The sequence below is a fragment of the Wolffia australiana genome, chromosome 6 (assembly GCF_029677425.1).
Source record: "Wolffia australiana isolate 7733 chromosome 6, ASM2967742v1".
Classification (NCBI taxonomy): Eukaryota; Viridiplantae; Streptophyta; class Magnoliopsida; order Alismatales; family Araceae; genus Wolffia; species Wolffia australiana.
Genome location: NC_135840.1, coordinates 10,246,213 through 10,266,641, shown reverse-complemented (window position 1 = coordinate 10,266,641; position 20,429 = coordinate 10,246,213). Strand labels below are relative to the sequence as shown.

General features: G+C 45.7%; 4 protein-coding genes across 6 annotated transcripts; 3 read left to right on the top strand and 1 right to left on the bottom strand.

Annotated features, from left to right (window-relative positions):
- Window positions 1-1,113: 1,113 nt before the first annotated feature.
- LOC144704253 (uncharacterized) lies at window positions 1,114-6,359 on the top strand. The gene is made up of 5 exons (XM_078576604.1): window positions 1,114-1,280; window positions 2,679-2,734; window positions 3,678-3,804; window positions 4,880-4,997; window positions 6,062-6,359. Exons 2-5 carry the CDS (start codon window positions 2,725-2,727, stop codon window positions 6,113-6,115), a joined length of 309 nt encoding a protein of 102 aa, XP_078432730.1. The 5' UTR covers window positions 1,114-1,280; window positions 2,679-2,724; the 3' UTR covers window positions 6,116-6,359.
- Window positions 6,360-6,408: 49 nt separating this feature from the next.
- LOC144704252 (heat stress transcription factor A-5-like) lies at window positions 6,409-8,127 on the top strand. Of its 3 annotated transcripts, none has more exons than XM_078576603.1 (2): window positions 6,409-6,622; window positions 7,244-8,127. In XM_078576603.1, the coding sequence occupies exons 1-2, from the start codon at window positions 6,416-6,418 to the stop codon at window positions 7,838-7,840; spliced, it is 804 nt and encodes a 267-aa protein (XP_078432729.1). In that variant the 5' UTR covers window positions 6,409-6,415; the 3' UTR covers window positions 7,841-8,127. The 3 variants fall into 3 exon arrangements, 2 of the variants coding, with proteins under 2 accessions (XP_078432729.1, XP_078432728.1); XM_078576602.1 differs by having other exon boundaries at window positions 7,202-8,127; XR_013581777.1 differs by having other exon boundaries at window positions 6,483-6,622; window positions 6,918-7,296.
- A 161-nt stretch (window positions 8,128-8,288) lies between these two features.
- On the bottom strand, window positions 8,289-10,909 carry LOC144704249 (adenosylhomocysteinase). Its single transcript, XM_078576600.1, has 3 exons — window positions 10,103-10,909; window positions 8,717-9,253; window positions 8,289-8,621 (listed from the first exon to the last, which is right to left on the bottom strand). The coding sequence occupies exons 1-3, from the start codon at window positions 10,811-10,813 to the stop codon at window positions 8,412-8,414; spliced, it is 1,458 nt and encodes a 485-aa protein (XP_078432726.1). The 5' UTR covers window positions 10,814-10,909; the 3' UTR covers window positions 8,289-8,411.
- Window positions 10,910-12,435: 1,526 nt separating this feature from the next.
- SHM4 (serine hydroxymethyltransferase 4) lies at window positions 12,436-16,537 on the top strand. The gene is made up of 4 exons (XM_078576601.1): window positions 12,436-13,190; window positions 14,326-14,716; window positions 15,669-15,770; window positions 16,133-16,537. Exons 1-4 carry the CDS (start codon window positions 12,513-12,515, stop codon window positions 16,375-16,377), a joined length of 1,416 nt encoding a protein of 471 aa, XP_078432727.1. The 5' UTR covers window positions 12,436-12,512; the 3' UTR covers window positions 16,378-16,537.
- The last annotated feature ends 3,892 nt before the right edge of the window (window positions 16,538-20,429 follow it).

The window sequence follows — 20,429 nt, the reverse complement described above, 5'->3', positions numbered from 1 at the left end:
AAAAGTCTTTAAGATAATAAATTCAACAGTTTAAAAAACAATACATACAATTCGTTCAGGTGGTTTTGAATGGTGCATTATTCAGATTTCCCCCCCAGAAATTTGTCCCTTGGGAAAAATTTCTGGGCCAAACTGCACGACATTGCCTACCAAAGTATGATATTGTAATGGTTGGGGCTCAAAAAAAGGTGGGTTTGCTTTCTCCCTTCTGCCCGCGTTGACCTGAGGATTCTTATGCATATTTAACTGATAAAGAATATCACTCACCTGGAATCTGGACAACTTTAGCCTCACTCACTTTTCACCTCCCCCACCCAGAGGACAAACCACATATGCTAAACAGACGGAGGAAAATTGTAAACCTAGAGTAAATCACAGGCACTGCCATCCATTGAGATGGCGGGACTGCAGGCAAGTAACCAAGGCTAGGGATGGGAAGTTCGCTGTTCGGCGTTAAACGAACACTGTTCGTTGACAAACAAACAGGGGAATTATCGTCTCCGCGTTCATGTTTGGTTCGTTTGTGTTCGTTCGCGAACGAACACAAATGAGCACAAACAAGATGTAATTTTGGAAAAAATATTTTATGGAAAAAATGGAAATAACTAGGGGGAGAAGGGAGCTGATGGGAGAGGGAGAAGGGACAGTAGGGGGACTGGCGGGAGAGGGAGAAAGGGAGAAGGGAGAGGAAAGAGGGGGGAACAACGGAGGGGGAGAAGGGAGATGACGGGAGAGAGAGAAGAAGAAACCAGAGAGGGAGATTGCCCGAGAGGGAGACCGCCAAAGAGGGAGACCAAGGTGGGAACTGGGGGGAATGGGGTGGAAGACCAAGGACGTGCCTTGGGAAGGTAACATGTTCGCGAACAGCTCGACTATTCGCAAACCGTTCGTGAACATGTTTGTGTCCGATTTGGACTGTTAGTGTTCGTGTTCGTTCGTTCGCATGTTCGCGAACGAACTAAACATTTTTTCCCATCCCTAACCAAGGCTTTGAAACTGTTTGCTGTAGTAATTTAGGGTGGATGACGGATGACGAAAAAGGACAGACGGATGACGGATGCTGCCCTGAAAACAAATACTGCTTTGAAATGGACAAGACTGGTGACACGCTGGATCTGCTCTCTCTCTCTCTCTCTCTCTCTCTCTCTCTCTCTCTCTCTCTCTCTCTCTATCCCTACCCCATGGTCCATGGAGGAGCAAGAACGCAGCAAACCCTAGAGGATAGCCGGGGCCCCGCGGCGACAGCTTCGTATTCCCGTTCCAACGCTTGTCTAACGCAGGTTTTGATTTGGATTGTATTAGAATGTTCATTCCAGTTAATTTGATCTTTGGCGCTGTTTCTGCCTCAATTCTCCGTCTGAATCTGCTCTGTTGGGTATATGCTGTCGATAATTTTGAGGCTCGGGATTTCGGATTTCGTGATTTTTCGAATTTCGCCGCCGCTTGATGTCTGAGGAGCTGGGAATTAAGGATCAAATGGCTTGGTTTTTGTGCTTTTTTTGGTCCCGTTTGACTGAAATCTGCTATTTTTCCGCAACTTTCATGCATTTGCAAAGGATTTATCTCTCATTTCATGCTCAAATGAAAAAATAATGCAAACGTGTAATGCATGAGATCGTTTCTTTGCCGTCAGCGGTGTGATACGCTAAACATGAATGACCTTCCCTCTGTTCAAGACGATCATTGATTTCAACACCCTAATCTGATACATCATTTTCTGCCGCGTTTTCCCTGTCCGAAGATTTCCCCTGTTCATTGAGGGTTCTTCCCCAACTTAGTATTGTATCAGAAGTTTACTAGTTCCTCAACTTTGTGGTGTACTCTAGACTCAATCCTTGACTACTCTTTGCTTCTAGATATCCTTCAAAGTTTGGAAAGTCATATGAAATCTTGCATTTATCAGAGTTTTACTAATCCTCAACCTACAATTTTATAAGATCTCCACCGTTACCAACCCCTGAAATTAATCCAGCAGACTGATTATCATTTCGGGGTCTGAATTTGGTGACATTTCCGTGACATTAATTCCTTTTGTGCATCTGTGTTTTTCGCTTGGATTAATCGAGAATTCACATGTGAAGCGTTTCATTAATGCTTTTTCGTAACAAGCAATATATCAATCTTTCAGAAAGATGGGTAAAACCGTCATTCCCTGCTGTATTAGGTTGTTCTGTGTATGATTGAATGAAGTAAAATCTGAGCTGTTCCAGTCTATTTTTTCACCTTTCCTAGCTCATTTTGAATATATTTTTCATTTCTAGTTCTATCTCAATTTACAATCCTAAACAAGCCTACCTCAGCTCTCCAGTTCCTGATTCTATATTTTCTCCTTTTTCGAGTTAATTCTCGTGTCTGATATAGTCAGGTCCTAAGACTTCCCCTTTTGTATCCAATGGGGGGTTCAATCACATCAATTATAAAATAGTTATTGGATAAGCCTAAAATTTCAAGAATCTTGCATTTAACATCTTTATCTTAAACTTTTTCTCCTTATCTGAACACTGCCCTGAGAACTTTGACTTGAGATACCCAAAATGAAGTTGCCTTCTGTCAACTTTGAAAAAATCTCTCCGAAGAAATCCTCTTCTGAGGAGAAGTTATTATTTTTTTTCCTCCCCCAACTGACATTTTAATTTCCTTGTTAATCTCATGTCCCCATTTATCCATGGATAATGCAGTGTAACTGAGCAAGGACGTGGTTGACTTGAAATATCATCCTGATCCATGTCCCGGGGTTCTCTCTCTCTCTCTCTCTCTCTCTCTCTCTCTCTCTCTCTCTCTCTCTCTCTCTCTCTCTCTCTCTCTCTCTCTCTCTCTCTCTCTCTCTCTCTCTCTCTCCCTTCCCCTAACCCTTTTTCTCTGTCTATCTTCTTTCTCTATCAGGTCACCCATTTTCTCCTTCTCCCTCTATCACCCTCCCTTTTTCTCTGTATCCTCATTCTCTCTCTATCCGTCTTTCTCTGTGTTTCTTCTTCTTTCTCACTCATTTCTCCCGCTTTCTCCTTCTCCATCTATCACCTCCCATTTTCTCTCTGTATCCTCATTCTCTTTCTCTATCCGTCTTTCTCTGTGTATCTTCTTCTATCTCACTCATTTCTCCCGCTTTCTCCTTCTCCATCTATCACCCTCTTTTATTCTCTGTATCCTCATTCTATTTCTCTATCCCTCTTTCTCTGTGAATCTTCTTTCTCTATCATTTCCCCCGCTTTCTCCTTCTCCCTCCGTCACCCTCTTTTTTTCTCTGTATCCTCATTCTATTTCTCCATCCCTCTTTCTCTGTGAATCTTCTTTCTCTATCATTTCTCCCGCTTGCTCCTTCTCTCTATCTCCCCCCCTTTTTTCTCTCTCTATCGTCATTCGCTTTCTCTATCTCTTACTCTCTCTCTCTCTTCTCTTCTCTCCCTCATTCTCTCTCTCTCTCTATCGCCTTCTTCCCACTCTCTTCGTCTCTCTCTCATTTTTAAAAAAAAAATCTCTTCGTCTCTCTCTCTCTCCTTGTCTCTTACTCTCTTCCGTATTCTTCATCGCTTATCTCTAAATTCTGCATCTTTATCTTATCCCTCATCTCTCTATCTTGTTCTCTGTTCACCCTCATTTCTTATTTTATTTTCTCATCCACTTTAACTTTCGGAAGGAATTAATCATTAGATTTTGGGCGTTTGATCTTCTTCTATCAGTGAACGGAACTCATGAGATCGATGAGCGATCACGGGGTAAATACATCCCCATAAAAGATGAGGACTTTCGCCTTGCCATGTTTGATAAGCCCCTCCCTTGCTTTGGCTGCGGTATTGGATGGTTCTCGTAAGCACATGTCTCTCTTCCTCTCTCTCTCTCTATATATATATCTTTATTTCTCTCTCTTTCTCTGTCTTCTTTATCGCTCTGTTTTACCTTTTCTCTCTCTCTCTCTTCATCGCTCTATCTATTTCTCTTTCTTATTCTCTCTCTTTCTTTCCAACTCTCTTAGTCTCATATCGCTCTATCAATCTCTCTTTCTTATTCTCTTTCTTACCCTATCTTACTCTCTTCATCGCTCTATCTATCTCTCTTTCTGTCCTCATCGCTCTGTCTATCTCTCTTTCTTACCCTATCTTACTCTCTTCATCGCTCTATCTATCTCTCTTTCTGTCCTCATCGCTCTGTCTATCTCTCTTTCTTACCCTATCTTACTCTCTTCATCGCTCTATCTATCTCTCTTTCTGACCTCATCTCTCTGTCTATCTCTCTTTCTTACCCTATGTTACTCTCTTCATCGCTCTGTTTATCTCTCTTTCTTACCCTATCTTACTCTCTTCATCGCTCTATCTATCTCTCGTTCTTACCCTATCTTACTCTCTTCATCGCTCTATCTATCTCTTGTTCTTACCCTATCTTACTCTCTTCATCGCTCTATCTCTCGTTGCTACCCTATCTTACTCTCCGTCGCTCTATCTATCTCTCTTTCTTACTCTATCTTACTCTTCATCGCTCTATCTATCTCTCTTTCTTATTCTCTCACTCTCTTCATACCTGTATCTATCTCTCCTTCTTACTCGCTCTTACTCTCACCCTTTCTCTCCTATTCTTTCATTGCTCTATCCATCTCTCTTTCTTACTCTCTCTCACTCTCTTCATTGCTCAATCTATCCATCTCTCTCACCCTCTCTCTTCGCCGCTCTATCTATCTATCTTTCTTACTCACTGTTGCTCTCTTCATTGCTCAATCTATCCATCTCTCTCACCTTCTTCATCGCTCTATCCATCTTTCTTACTCTCTTCATCGCTCTCCTTTTCTCTCTTTCTCACTCTCTTCATTGCGCTGTACCTCCATTTTTCTCTCTCTATGTGCACATTTGTTAATCTTTATAACCAGATAAAGGGGTGTCATTCTGCACAGTTTCCTGTTGGGATTTGCCATACCTTTGATGTGGTACTACGCGACCATCCTCTACTTTGCCAATTACTACCAGCGGGACCCCAGGGAAAGAACTGGTCTTGCAGCATCAGCAATCGCTGTTAGTCTCTCTCTCTCTCTCTCCCCCTTATTCTCTCTCTGTTTGTCTCTCTGTTTTTGCTCTCTCCCTTCTCTCTCTATATATCTCGCTCCCTTTTTTCTCTCTCATTCTCTGTCTATAGTTCTCTCCCTCATTCTCATTTTTTTTCTCTCTCCCTCTATATCTTTCTCCCTCATACCACTCTCTTCATATCTCTTTCTTCTTTCCTCTCTCTCTGGTCCTCTGTCTTTTCTTCTTGTCTCTCACTCTCCCTCTCTCTCTCTCTATCTCCCTCCTATCACTCTCTTCATATCTCTTTCTTCTTTTCTCTCTCTGCTCCTATTTGTCTTTTTCTTCTTGTCTCTCACTCTCACTCTCTCTCTCTATCACCCTCCTACCACTCTCTTCCTATCTCTCTATCACCCTCCTACCACTCTCTTCCTATCTCTCTCCCTCTATCTCTTTCTTCCTCATTCCTCTCCATTCAGATCTCTTTCTTCTTTTCTCTCTCTGGTCCTATCTATCTCTTTCTTCCTCATTCCTCTCCATTCCGATCTCTTTCTTCTTTTCTCTTTCTGGTGCTATCTATCTTTTTCTTTTTTTCTCTCTCTGGTCATATGTTTCTTTTTCTTATTGTCTCTCACTCTATCTCCTCCTACCTCTCTCCCTCCATCTCTATCCCCTCATACCTCTCTCCTCCTATCTCTTTATTCTCTCTCTTCCTCTGTCTTTTCTTATTGTCGCCCCCTCTATATCTGTCTCCCTTAAACCTAGACATGGTAGTTCTGTTCTGTTCGTCTGAAACAAACTTCGCACAAAATTAGACTAAAATTCGCACAAAATGAACAAAAGAACAGAACACGGGTCTGTTCGATGTTCTGTTCGAATTCGTTTTTGTTCTGTTCAGGAAACCATGTCTACTTAAACCTCTCTTTCTTCGTTTCTCTCTCTATCTCTCTCTCCCATCTTTTTCTTCTCTCTCTCTCTCACTGTCTTCCTACATCTCTCTTCTCTCTCTCATGTCACGTTTCTCTCTCTATGAGTTCCCCACTGATGGTTTCTCTTGATGGATCGTGCATTTACAGGCTCTGATCTTCTCCATCTCCCTGGCGATCACCCTGGCCGTCGTCTTCCTCTAGAGAGAAGCCGCCGATCGCCGTCCATCGGAGATTCGACGGCCGAGATGGCGAGCGTACAGTTTCCCGTGCCCGCCTCTTTGTAAATCCGCGTTTGACCAATCGCGTCACTCCTGGTCGTTGGATCTCAGATCCACGGTAGAGGGCTATTAACGCGGGTCTTAACCATGGTTAGCGAACCGGGGTTAAGGAAAGTCGGATTTTCTGTTATCGGCCAAGCCTAGTATAAATACGTGATTGGAAGGTCTCCTCTGCTTCTTCTTCTTCTTCTTCTACTACTTGTTCTTCGGTGGAGCGACGGCGATGGAGGGAGGAGGAGGGGGGCCGGCGCCGTTCTTGCAGAAGACTTACGACATGATCGAGGACGAATCGACGGACGAGATCGTCTCGTGGAGCGACGGCGGCGACAGCTTCGTCGTCTGGAATTCTCCCGAGTTCGCTAGAGTGCTTCTCCCCACCTATTTCAAGCACAACAACTTCTCCAGCTTCATCCGCCAGCTCAACACCTACGTACGCCTCGGATCCTCCTTTTCTCCTCTGTTTTTCATCGCGTTTTCATCTTTTCTGTCCGCATTGGGAGTTTGATCTTTCGATCGTGATTCGGATGGCCGGATTTGAGTGTGGATTTGAATTTTCGGGATTACGTCGCCGGAAGGAAAGTCTCTCATCGATTCCTCCGCCGTCCGTTCACCTTGATTCAGACCTACTGAATTTGAAGTTTGAATTTGAACTTCCGCGTCTCCCGCAATCTATTCATCTTCACTCGGACAACCAAATTCGATTGCGAATTCATTCAATCATGCAGGACGACTGAATTCAAGCGACACAAAGTCTCTTCTCGATTCCTCCGCTATCTCTTCATCTTGATTCAGACCTACTGAATTTGATCGAATTCGAATTGATCTTCGGAACTTCGCCTGCGATTCCTCTTCCGGATCGGGAGTCTGACCTATTCCGCATCTCCGCGATTTCATCAAATCGCGTAGGACGACTGAATTCGCGTGCGAGTTTTGAATTTCGCCTCGCTGAACCGGGATTTCGAGTTTGAAAATCTTGAATCACGGCGCTTTCCTGGCGATTCCTAGCCAGAACGGCAGAACAGAACACGAGTTTTTGAATGCGACGGAACAGGGATTCAGGAAGATCGACCCGGAGAGGTGGGAGTTCGCGAACGAGGATTTCGTGCGGGGCAAGAAACACCTGCTGAAGAACATCCACCGGCGGAAGCCCGTCTTCAGCCACAGCCAGCCGCCGGGGGGGGGGCCGGACCCGGACCGAGCCGCCCTAGAGGACGAGACGGACCGCCTGGCTCGGGAGAAGACCAGCCTGGAAGCGACCCTGGCGCGCGGCAAGGACCAGCACTCTCGGGCCAAATTCCAAGTCGACGACCTCGACCTGCGCCTGCACGACATGGAGCGGCGGCAGCGCCGCCTCCTCTCCTTCGTGTCCTCCGCCGTGCACAACCCTGCCTTCCTCGAGCACCTCCTCCGCCTCTCCGATTCCCCCAAGCGCCGCCGCCTCCCCTCCCCCGACCCCCCCGTCTCCTGCCTCCTCAACCTCTCCCTCGCCTCCTCCTCCGCCCCCCCAGCGGGCCCCACCAAAGCCAACGACAAGTTCTGGGAGCAGTTCCTCACCGAGCGCCCCGGCGCCGACGACCAACCCCAACTCGAAGAAGCAGAAGAAAGCCGATCCCATCGCCTCTCCCTCTCTGTAAGTCTCCACAATTGATTGATGATAGTGCAGGGACGCGGACGGGACGATTTTTTCGTCCCGGCCCGTCCAACGGTTTGGCAGAAAGTGGGGACGAACCTTCGTCCAGGGGACCACCGAATGGGACGAAAAAACCGTCCGTCCGGAGGTCGCGGACGATGGACGGAGAACCGCCGGATTCACATCCGACGGTTGAGATGTAGCCACGTGGCCTCGCTATGACGACTTGCATCAAAGTCCCTGTATTTCTTCGCACGTGCACACTGACGTCGCTCAGAGATAATTGTACTTATGTCCCTTCGTAATTTCTCTCTCTCCTTCGTATTTCCGTAAAAAACTTGGACCAATTTCCTCCCCGGACGGGACTAAAATTCGTCTTGGGAGGACTGGACGGGACGGTTTTCAAACCGTCGGACGAAAAATGCGTCTCGTCCGAACGTCCATCGTCCACGTCCGGGACGATCCATTCAACCCCAAAAAAACTTGATTCATTCACGTCGTTTATTCAACCCCAAAAAAAAAAAGAAAGCTCGAGCCTACACGATAATGGTTCGTGAAAGAAAAAAAGAGAGACGGAATTGAACTTGACTTAGTAGCGGTAGTGAGCCGGCTTGTAGGGACCGTCGACCGGGACGCTGATGTAGTCGGCTTGGGAGGGGGTCAGCTTGGTCAGCCTCGCGCCAAGCTTGTCCAAGTGCAGCGCCGCCACCTTCTCGTCAAGCTGCTTCGGCAGCACGTACACCTTCTTCTCGTACTTGCCGCTCGCCCTCTCCTTCCACAGCTCCAGCTGCGCGATCACCTGCTCAATGCCCGGTTCGCGTTAGTAGCGCCCTTGCTATCAGCTATAGCTTTCAGCACAGTTGGCCCGAGGTGGACCGGACTGGAGTTCCATACCTGGTTGGTGAAGGAGCAGGACATGACGAAGCTGGGGTGGCCGGTGGCGCAGCCCAGGTTCATGAGGCGGCCCTCGGCGAGGATGATCACGCCGCGGCCGGTGTCGGGGAAGACCCAGCGGTCGGTCTGTGGCTTGATGGTGACGCGCTTGACGCCGGGGAAGGTCTCCAGGCCGAGCATGTCGATCTCGTTGTCGAAGTGGCCGATGTTGCAGACGATGGCGTTGTTCTTCATCTTGCGCATGTCGTCGACCATGATGATGTCCTTGTTGCCGGTGGTGGTGACGAAGATGTCGGCCTCGCCGACGACGTCGTCAAGGGTCTGGACTGGGATGCCCTCCATGAGCGCCTGCAGGGCACAGATGGGGTCGATCTCGGTGATGATGACGCGACAGCCGGCCTGCTTCAGCGCCGCCGCGCAGCCCTTCCCGACGTCGCCGTACCCGCACACCACTCCCACCTTCCCCGCGATCATCACGTCCGTCGCCCGCATCAGCCCGTCTGGCAGCGAGTGCCGGCAGCCGTACAGGTTGTCGAACTGCCCACCCCCAAATTCATTCCACATACGCATCACTTGCAAGTAAATGTATGTGTAAATGTATTCTTATGTCATCTATTTGATGAACACATAAGCATCATTTAAATGTATGTGCGGCTTCAATAGAGGCTTATTGCGTATCTATCACATGGATGAATAGAGGCTTTTTATGAATGTCAAACTGTATGTATTCATGGTTGTCTAATTGTATGTATTCCGAACAAAACATGAGATGACGATGGCATGGAGGATGTTTGATTGAAGTGTTGGGACTGGAAAAAATGGCCGAATTCAAAGAAGAACTTATTGCGTCGGCCGAACGTGGCTTTTAAAAGCGGAGTCAGTATTCCATAAAAATGTATAAACATATAAAGAAGAACGAAGATCGCTAGGATGATGTTCGATCGAGTTTAACGGACAACAGAAAAAACAGGAGGGAGAAGATTCAACGAGGAATCAGTAATCAGTATAGCTTATGAACATGTAGAGAAGAACGAGGATCGCTAGGATGATGTTTGATCGAGTCAAAACGGAAAAAAGAAAAACAATAGGGAGAATATTTAAGCGAGATCCGTAGCCACCAGATTGGATCTAGATCAGGGGGAAGCTCTCAACGAGTTTTGAGCGGGCAGTGCAGAAGAGAGGAACAAAAAACAGCATGAGATACTCGTAGAAACCAAATCTTGGAGATATTAGTCTACATCTACATATCCCTGACAACTAATTTAACTTAGGGAATTGTGGCCAGATCTACGAGAAAATATTAGATCTGAAGCCAGATCTAGACGACGAGATGTACTTGATGATCGACTCTTAAAAACAAGGAAATCAAGCGACAGAACACGATACCTTGCTCTTGGTGACGGCATCATTGACATTGATGGCGGGGAACAGGAGCGTGCCGCTGGCCTGCATCTGGTAAAGCCTCTTAACACCGGTGGTGGTCTCCTCCGACACACCGACGAGGCGCTCCTTCATCTTGCGGTACCGGCGGGGATCCGTCTTGAGCCCGTCCCTGATCAAACCGAGCACGATCTGGAACTCGGTGTTGTCCGTAGAGTTCGGATCCGGCAACGCCCCCGTCTTCTCGAACTCCTCCTCCGCCTTAACGCCCTCATGGATGAGCAGAGTGGCGTCGCCGCCGTCGTCCACGATGAGATCCGGCCCGCCGCCTTCGCCCCAGTCCAAGGCCCGCTCCGTGCACCACCAGTACTCCTGAAGAGTCTCCCCCTTCCAGGCGAACACGGCAGCGCTATCGCGAGCGATGGCGGCCGCGGCGTGATCCTGAGTGGAGAAGATGTTGCAGGAGCACCAGCGGACCTCGGCGCCGAGAGCGGTGAGCGTCTCGATCAGGACCGCGGTCTGGATCGTCATGTGGAGAGATCCGGTGATGCGAGCGCCTTTGAGAGGTTGCGCGGGGCCGAACTCGACGCGAGACGCCATTAATCCTGGCATCTCGACCTCGGCGAGCTCGATCTCGAGCCGGCCGAAGTCCGCCTGCGACATATCCTTCACCTTGTACTCCCTCCCCGACGAGGTCTTCTCCACCGACAACGCCATTGCCGCAGATCTCAGAACCCTAGCCTCGCTCTGCGCTCTTCTTCTCTCTTTGCCTTGGTACTGCGATCTCGGCCGACGGTGGGAGAAGATTAGAGACGAGGAGGGGTATTTATAGGGTCGGATTCGGGAACGGACGGCGGAGATCTACCGATCTCCACGACAGCTCTGGGGGTATAACCGTCTTTTTCTGTAGGGTGACCGTTGGGGCGGTGAGTTTAAGCGCTGATCGTGCGGGTGGTTAGAAGAACCTGCACGTGTTAGATTCAAATCTTCGCATTCGCGGAAGCGCCGGTGAAATTTATCTTAGGTCCCTGCCGCCAGGGCTATATCTTTTTAGACTCCTGCGAAAATTGAAATATAGCTGGCGGGATTTTCTACGGTCGTACTCGGTTACCCAGGTACCACCTAATTTTTTTTCCCTTGATAAATAATTAAAAAATGGAATTTAAACACAAATATGGGAGAATAAAAGATGTTAGCATGTCGTCATGGTGTGGTCGAGGTGAGGTGTAATGACACGTGGCAGGCGCCTGGAAATCCACGTCACCCGCCAGCCTTAGGTGGGGTTTGGTGAGTCAGCGGTAAGTGTCAACAGTCACCAAAAGACAGTCAGGGAGACCCACCAACCAGATCGGATCTCATCACCCTGTGGGGCCCAATTTTTTAATTTTAGGTTGTAAAATACAAAAAATGAATGAAATACAGCTTGCTAAATTTATTATTGAAACAAATAAAACTCGAGAGGCACTTTAGGAAGTAATACTTGCCCTCCGAGATCCGTCTCGACTATCCGATATAGGACGCTCCGATAACAGATTTCCGAGAAAACCTAGATGTGTTTGGATGGATGACGATATCAGATATCAGGATGGATCTCGCTACAGTAGCAGTATTGGATATGGGCACGGATATCGCCAGCCTATGAATGACGGATATCATGATCATTGGGAGACACGTAAATGTGCCCAGTATTGTCATTTAGGTTTAGGAAAAAAACTTGTACACAGTGACATTTATCTTTTAGTTTGTGCATGCTAAACATGTTTGGAGGGAGAAACAAACATATTTGGCGTATATATTTGACCCAAAGATTCTCTCTCTCTCTCTCTCTCTCTCTCTCTCTCTCTCTCTCTCTCTCTCTCTCTCTCTCTCTCTCTCTCTCTCTCTGTTTTCTATAAAGTTGAATGGTACATTACAAAGATATTTCTATAAAGTTGAATGATCTGTTCGAATTTGAGATTGTTCTGTTCGGAAAACCGTGCAGAACGAAAAATTATCACAAATTCGCACAAAAGTAACTGAACAACCGTATCTAAAACTTTAGAACAAGATTCCATTACTGTTTTTGAAGGGGGACATTTTGGTATAAAACACAAGAAATTAAGCTAACGAGCAAACGAAGCCCACAAGGGAATAAAATATAAAAATAAGTAAGGCATCCAGTGGGCGCGTGCGCTCCCTCTCCGCACGTGACTTGCGGGTCAACACGTGACGCCCTCGTGGCGGGCTCTCAACCACCCAATTAATTAGAGAGAGGGGCATTTCCGTCAATCCACAATCCACCACCCACCGTTACCAAACCTCCTCCCTATAAATAGGGCACCTCGTTCACCGTCAGTGTCGGCACCGCCATTTTTGTCCATCTCCTTCCACAGTTTTCCTCGCCGGGGCTCCGCCACAGCTCCGCCGTAGCTCCGCCATGGATTCCGTCGCCGCCTGGGGAAACACGCCGCTGAGCACCGTCGATGAGGAGATCTTCGATCTGATCGAGAAGGAGAAGAGGCGGCAATGCCGGGGAATCGAGCTGATCGCGTCGGAGAATTTCACTTCCTTCGCTGTAATCGAAGCCCTAGGCACCGCCCTCACGAACAAGTACTCCGAGGGGATGCCTGGCAACCGCTACTACGGCGGCAACGAGTACATCGACCAGATCGAAGAGCTCTGCCGCGAGCGCGCTCTCAAGGCGTTCCACGTTGACCCCGCGGCCTGGGGAGTCAACGTCCAGCCCTACTCCGGTAGCCCCGCCAATTTCGCCGCCTACACGGCTCTCCTTTCGCCTCACGATCGCATCATGGGGCTTGATCTTCCCTCCGGCGGCCATTTGACTCACGGTTATTACACGTCCGGCGGGAAGAAGATCTCGGCCACCTCGATCTACTTCGAGAGTTTGCCCTACAAGGTGAATCCTGAGACGGGTTACATCGATTATGATAAGCTCGAGGAGAAGGCTCTCGATTTCCGCCCCAAGATGATCATCTGCGGAGGCAGTGCTTACCCCAGGGATTGGGACTATGCGCGTTTTAGAGCGATTGCCGACAAGTGCGGTGCCCTGCTCTTATGTGATATGGCCCACATCAGCGGTCTTGTGGCTGCTCAGGTGAGATCCACTTCTTTTTTTACCCAGTTTTTACGCGAATTTTTTTTTTACCTGTTTTACTTTTTGATTCAAACGTTTCGACAAATTGCAAAGAATATATGACATTTTATTGATTCATGTCTTGTTTCTTGATTTTAGTGCGAATTGTGTGGTAGTTAAACGAGGATCTTTTTTTTACCACGTATATAATATTTGATGTGATTCGATTCGTTGTATTTCCGCATACCCCTGCGAAATGGACCCACATCTCAATTTCAGATCTGGGTCTGTATTTTATTAGGGATTACGAAAGGGCATATTTTTCTCATGAATTTGAATTCTATTTTCTCTCAATCTAAGACCTGGGCCAGATTCTTGTGTTGGGAATTTTCAAAGGCCGCATTTTTTTTCACGATTTTGACATCAGTTCTCTCTCAATCGGGGATCTCGTCTGATTCTCGTTTCAGGGATTTCGAAAGGCCCCTATGTCTCACAATATTTTGCCTTCATGTCTTCTAAATCTTAGATCTACTCCTGATTCTTGTATTATGTTTAACGAAAGGGATCTATTTTTTCACGATTTATGGTTTGTCGTCTGATAATTGGATGTTGAATCGTTCAATAACCTCATTTACCTTCATCTGTTGGAATGGACTTGATCCTCTTCAGATTCGCCCTTCATCGTCACTACCTCTTCATTTTCCCTGTGACTCAAATAATCTTGGTTATTCTAGCACATTCTTCTCCGCTTTATATTTCTCATTTATAACTTGTAAGTATGCTTCAAAAAAATGAAGAGCTGAAGCGGATAACTTCAAAAAATATTCCTCCATAAAAATAACGATTCAGTACTTTATTTACGTTGGATGTTTATTTATATTTTTACGTTGACCTGAAATGACCTCTCGCATCAAGCGAAACATATGACTTTGGTCCCACCATAATTCTTCTTTAATTTTTTCTTTCAAAAAAAAAAATTTCTTCTTTAATTTTATTTCTCACTCAAGACATCTCAGCATCAGTAATCTGTAGAACTTTTGGGTAGTTAAACTTTAAAATTTTTCGGGGGGGATATTGGAAGATAAAACCTACCAATAAAGTTGTTGAAGAGAAGTTGTGCCTTGCTATCAGCTATAACTTTTACCACTCTCTTCAGGAAGCTGCAAACCCATTTGAATACTGTGATGTCGTGACAACGACGACGCACAAGAGCTTGAGGGGGCCAAGATCTGGCATGATCTTCTACAGGAAGGGGCCGAAGCCGCCGAAGAAGGGACAGCCCGAGGGCGCAGTCTATGACTACGAGGACAGAATTAACTTTGCAGTGTTTCCCTCTCTGCAAGGGGGACCCCACAACAACACCATTGCAGCGCTTGCTGTGGCTCTGAAACAGGCGGCAACGCCAGCTTTCAAGGCCTATGCTAAGCAGGTGAAGGCCAACGCCGTGGCCATCGGCACCTACCTCATGGGGAAGGGGTACAAGCTTGTTACTGGTGGGACTGAGAACCATCTCGTCCTCTGGGACCTCAGGCCTCTTGGCTTGACAGGTATCATCCCATCTCTCTCTACCATCCATCCATCTAACAATTCCAATTCTCACCTATTTCTCTGTTCATCAGCCCCGACTATCATCTCCCTCTCTCTTTCTCTCATTATATATCTCCATCCATCCATTTAACAATTCCAGTTCTCACCTCTTTCTATGTTCATCGGCACCAACTATCATCTCCCTCTCTCTTTCTCTCATTATATATCTCCATCCATCCGTTTAACAATTCCAATTCTCACCTCTTTCTATGTTCATCGGCACCAACTATCATCTCCCTCTCTCTTTCTCTCATTATATATCTCCATCCCAACTCACACCCTCTATCTCTTCTATCCAACCATTCCAACCCTTATCTCTCTTGCTACCAACCATCCCTAGTCTCTATTTCTCTCTCTATCCATCTACTCTTTTGTCCCAACCCTCACCTCTCTCTCTTTCTATCCATCAATCCCTACTTTCATCCTTCTCTAAGCATCCATTCATCCCAAGTCTTACCTCTCTGTCTACCCATCTAACCATCTTAAGTCTCACCTCTTAGTCTATCCATTCATCCCAGATCTCACCTATTTGTCTACACATCCATCCATCCGTTCTTTGTACTCAACTCTCATATCTCGCTTCCCATCCATCCTTGCCTCTATTTGTCCCTTCTTTAATTTATGGCTATCCATTCATTCTTTTTATCTCTCTCTCTCTCTTTATCCATAAGTTTAAACTCCCAGCTCTCTCTTTCAGTCCCTCCATCAGTCCATCTCTCTCTCTCTCTCTCTCTCTCTCTCTCTCTCTCTCTCTCTCTCTCTCTCTCTCTCTCTCTCTCTCTCTCTCTCTCTCTCTCTCTCTCTCTCTCTCTCTCTCTCTCTCTTTGTATGATTGGAATTGCTGCTTTGTACCCTTCCATCTCTCTTGCATGACCATGACGTGAATCTCCTTGTTTATCTCTCTCTTTCTAGGGAACAAGGTGGAGAAGGTTTGCGATCTCTGCAACATCACGCTGAACAAGAATGCCGTCTTCGGAGACAGCAGCGCTCTGGCCCCCGGCGGCATTAGAGTTGGTGAGCCCTCCCTCTGCCTTCCACCTATCTATCATCCAACTGTCACCATCATCATCATCATCTCTATCATCAATGTTGTCGTCGACACTCACGACATTGAGGGGCCACCCTGAATGGTTGACGTCAATGCTGTTGTCGACATCACCAACCATCCAAATAGTCAGAAGCAGATGTCAGACTTCTTGTTGGTGACGATGACGGGCACTCTGGGATGGCTGACGTCAATATTGACGTTGATGCCCGTTTATGTTGACGACAGCATTGATTAAATATCAATGTTGGCATAGTTGTCAGGACCCTACGTTTACCGAGGAAACCCTAAACCGTAAACCCTAAACCCTGATGGTTTTTGGTGGATGCAGGGGCGCCTGCGATGACATCAAGGGGGCTACTGGAGAAGGACTTTGAGCAGATTGGAGAGTTCCTTCACCAAGCCATCAACATCACCCTGAACATCCAGAAGGAGCATGGCAAGCTCCTCAAGGACTTCAACAAGGGCCTCGCCGACAACAAGGAAATCGAAGCCCTCAAGGCCGCTGTCAACAAGTTCGCCGCCTCCTACGACATGCCCGGCTTCCTCATGTCTGACATGAAGTACAAGGACTAGATCACTTGGCCCTTTCCTACTACCATCCCCCTCTCTCTTTACCCATCTTTCCTTGTCTCTCTCTCTGTACCTCTCTCACTATCCATCCATCTCTCTTTCTAGGTCTATGCATTATTCATCCGTTGGATTTTGTGAGATTAATTTGAGTGGCGTTTCTTTATGTAGGGTTATCAGATTCAATCTGATCAATCCACTCTTAATTGAATGTTGGGTGATCAAGATGGGCAATCAAATTGGGCTTTCCGGGCCATTTAAGAAAAACTTTCTAATCGTTCATATTAAATGGGCACTTTACATGGCGTCAGTCATCTTTTTTAGCAAAGACCTAAATCTTACCTAACATTGGGTCTACACTCCGGTCTCGGGTCCTCATCAAGTCAGGTCAACAGTCAATGTCAAAGTAAAAAAGTTAAATTTACAACTAACATTGAAGAAAACTGTTGACGATAATGAGAAAAATTTACAGAAAAAGGGAACAAAATGAAGAATAATCAATGGAAGATCATGACACTCGTTCACGGCATGCCAATCGTGTTATTCGCAGCAAACAGATTTTCATTGGGATCTAGTGAAAGGATCCATGCATGCTTAAAGACAAAACAATTACGTTGTCTATTGCATCATCTTTTTGGATGCAAAGACAAAACAGTATTCCTGTCTTTGTACATCTCTGAATTGATGAATGTCGTTTTTAGGGGTAAGAGACTTTAAATTTGGAATTTACTTGGGCTCATGCTCGTAATACTTCCTTGGGTCCCTCTGCTTCTTCTTCATCTCTCTTTGTGCTCTGTCTCCCCAAAGAGTGATTGGAAAGGGAAGAATATCATTGTGAAGTGATGTCTGGGCTTGTCGAGAATAAGACAATGATATTGAATATGGTGAGGACTATATAGATATGTGTTGAGGCCAAATACTTAAGTACCCTGTGATGACTCATTTGAGAAACCAAAAGGATAGCATATTTAATTGTGCACAAAGTGATTTCAACAATCAACTGTTTTATATTTATGCTTTAAAACTTTGCTAATATTTCATTTTATTTCCTTTGCTCCAGGAATAATGTCTGGAACGTCAATGAAGATTATGAGGCACAAAAATAACTGCATCCTAAGAATTGAGTTTAAGTTTCCAGTTGAAGAGTTGAGCTCAAACTACCTCAAGCTCTTGGCCTAGTCCCTTCAGATACTGATATACTCAATCCTCTAATGTATATTCTCTGTCCATAGAGTTATTTTGAGATGGATGATAGAAGAAAAATTTCTTTCCAAAGGGTGTCAAGTGCATTTGCATTTGTCACAAGGCTATCCGCTACTCCTGAAGAAGATGCACAAACCAATAGACAAAATTGACAATCTAGGATTCATCTCAGAAAGCATTATATGCACAATGTCCCATACTTTCCTTTCTGAATCAAACATAGTAGATATAGGACGTACTTAGTTAAGGAAACATGATATCTAAGAACCAGGTGATGAAAAGATATTCCTCAAATATCCATTTTAAATAATAATAATGTGATGAAGCATGTGAATCATCAGTCAAGTTATAGAGTTGTCCTCAGAGCCAAAAAATATGTTATGGGCTCCTTTGTCCACCAGTACAGATTATGATCTGTGAAGAGATTTCACAGTGAAATTTGGGTTAGATGTGAGCACTGCCTATTCCCAGGGTGGATGGTTCTCAATATCAGATCAAGATCACCACCACTCAAGTGCCCCTTCTTTGGCCGTGAATTAATAGACACCTTTATCACAAGTTAAGTCATCTAAATTCTTCTAGATCATGAATATGTCATGATTATACTTTCAGTGTGGAAAATGAAAAATCACACCTGATCATGATAGCTAGTGGACGACAGGCGCAATAATTATATAGTGGGGGTATCAATTTTTGGGTGTCAATTTTCCACTTGACGAACCTGAGGTTGACACTGACCTAGATGGACTCATCACCACACCAAGTTATTGATCAAGGAAGAGTAATCCTGGATGCTGACCATAATCTCCAGCTTCGTCCCATTAGGAATCTGGCTCTGATACCATGATAAGTTCTTATTTTACGAAAGCGCAGGAAGATGGGTACATGAATAGCTCAAAAAGTTTAGCTCTTTCCTTACTACAATGATGACACATATAAGGTTTGCACGAACATTTAGCCCATGACGCAGACAATAATGATAGTAAGACCACCTTAACCCATATCAGATGAAAAGGTCCATCATGTCCTCAAACTGTGTGTATCATGTGATAGTCATGAGTAAACTAAGTTTCATAATACAGCTTAAAAGAAAATGAGAAAGGTTTTGAATAAAAATGCATTAATTCCCAAAAAGCACTAGAAACGACCAACTCCTATTCTTCATGAGATACTTCAGGAAGCCTGATCCTTATTTTTATTTTCTTCCTCATCTTGTTCAGTAAGAAGTATTGGCAAGTAGACCAAATGATCTGGGCTGATCACTCATCCATGATCTGATCATTCCACAGTTGGCTTTCTCTTGATCGGTTCGGACACCATAAATGCCAAACCCATCTATGATGAAGTTCCTACCAATATATCACTTGATGTGTGTCTTTATATCTCTCACTAACCATCCACCTCTCTCTCCAGGTCTCTTAGCTTTTTAGAGATCAATTGGACCAGTGCTTACTCATGGTGGAGTTTCAACAAGTTTCCTGGTGTATCTCTCTCACTATCCATCCATCCATCTCTCTCTCTCTCTACATCTCTGTTCTCTTGATCTGTTGTATTTTCTGAGACCACTTTGACTATTGCTAATTGATGAAGGAGATTCTACCAACGTATCCTTATTTCTCTCTCCTCGGTAGAAGACAACTCAGATGAAATGTGCCACGTAGGAAATCCCACGTCGTCTTTTGACCAATTGTAACTCAAAATGGATAAACATTATAAACAAATATATTTACATCTTGCTATATTAACTAGGGAACGACAGCTGCCATCCGTCACATCACACGTCACGGTGACGGCAATGTGACAGATGACGTGACGGAGATGAACTTAGGGGCCCACGACGGTGACGTGACAGTGATGGGGGGCCTCGGACAGGTGACATGACAGTGATGGGGCGCCTCGGACAGGTGACGTGACAGGACAACCATCATGGATGACGGCCGTGACAGTTTTTTTGAACCATCATGGATGGCCAAAAAATCTTAAAGATCGTTATATTTAAAACTTTACCAAGTAAACTTTACCAAGTAACGTAGTTAACTAGATTTCTCGGCCTTTTGCAGAAAAGTCCCTGCATTAATTTGTGCACGCAAAAGGACACCGCCCAAAAATAATTGGAGATATGCCCCTCTGATTCTCTCTCTTATATCTCCTCTGATTCTCTCTCTTCCATATTTCCCTAAGAAAAACCGTAGAAAATTCTACTCCATGCTTTTCTCGTCAAATGTAACGGTGACGCCGTCCGTTGACGGGGTTGTGACGGGATGCGGCAGGGAGGGATGCGTGATTATAGATCAGGGACACGGACGGGACGGTTTTTGTCCCGTGGGACGAAAAAATTGTCCGGGGAAAAGGCCAAATTTTGGGACGAAAATTCATCCTGTGACCACCGGACGGGACGGTTTTTGTCCTGTGGAACGAAAGAATTGTCCGTCCGGAAGTCTCCAGACAATGGACATACGAATCTGGACGGAAAACTGCCGGATTCACAGCCGACGGTTGAGATGTTGCCACGTGGCCTTGCTAGTACAATTTATAATATATTATGACCTATTATAATATATTAAGAATATAAAATGTGTTTTTTTGTCCCGGGACGAATTTCGAGACGAAAATTTGTTCCGAGATGAATGGACGGGACGAAAAATTGTCCCGAGATTATTGGACGGGACGGATTTTTTGTCGATAGATGAAAAACTGTCCCGTCCTTCGTCCCTGAGCTTATGTCGGACATAAGACGGGACGAATTTAGTCCCGTCCCGTCCTTCGACCACCTCCGAGACGATCCGGATCTATACAGCGTGACATGAACATGAAACGTACGGGGTCGTCATCCGTCCCGGCACGTCCGGACGTCA

Bases quoted from the DNA above. Each gene is read 5' to 3' on its own strand.
- LOC144704249 (XM_078576600.1), bottom strand. From the start codon at position 10,813: ATGGCGTTGTCGGTGGAGAAGACCTCGTCGGGGAGGGAGTACAAGGTG. The intron at 9,254-10,102 runs GTATCGTGTTCT...GGGGGTGGGCAG, and splicing joins ATGCCGTCACCAAGAGCAAG to TTCGACAACCTGTACGGCTG. The intron at 8,622-8,716 runs GTATGGAACTCC...GGCATTGAGCAG, and splicing joins CCTGCTCCTTCACCAACCAG to GTGATCGCGCAGCTGGAGCT.
- SHM4 (XM_078576601.1), top strand. From the start codon at position 12,513: ATGGATTCCGTCGCCGCCTGGGGAAACACGCCGCTGAGCACCGTCGAT. The intron at 14,717-15,668 runs GTATCATCCCAT...CTCTCTTTCTAG, and splicing joins CAGGCCTCTTGGCTTGACAG to GGAACAAGGTGGAGAAGGTT. The intron at 15,771-16,132 runs GTGAGCCCTCCC...TGGTGGATGCAG, and splicing joins CCCCGGCGGCATTAGAGTTG to GGGCGCCTGCGATGACATCA.
- LOC144704253 (XM_078576604.1), top strand. The intron at 3,805-4,879 runs GTAAGCACATGT...CATTCTGCACAG, and splicing joins TGCGGTATTGGATGGTTCTC to TTTCCTGTTGGGATTTGCCA. The intron at 4,998-6,061 runs GTTAGTCTCTCT...GTGCATTTACAG, and splicing joins TTGCAGCATCAGCAATCGCT to GCTCTGATCTTCTCCATCTC.
- LOC144704252 (XM_078576602.1), top strand. From the start codon at position 6,416: ATGGAGGGAGGAGGAGGGGGGCCGGCGCCGTTCTTGCAGAAGACTTAC. The intron at 6,623-7,201 runs GTACGCCTCGGA...ATTCCTAGCCAG, and splicing joins TCCGCCAGCTCAACACCTAC to AACGGCAGAACAGAACACGA.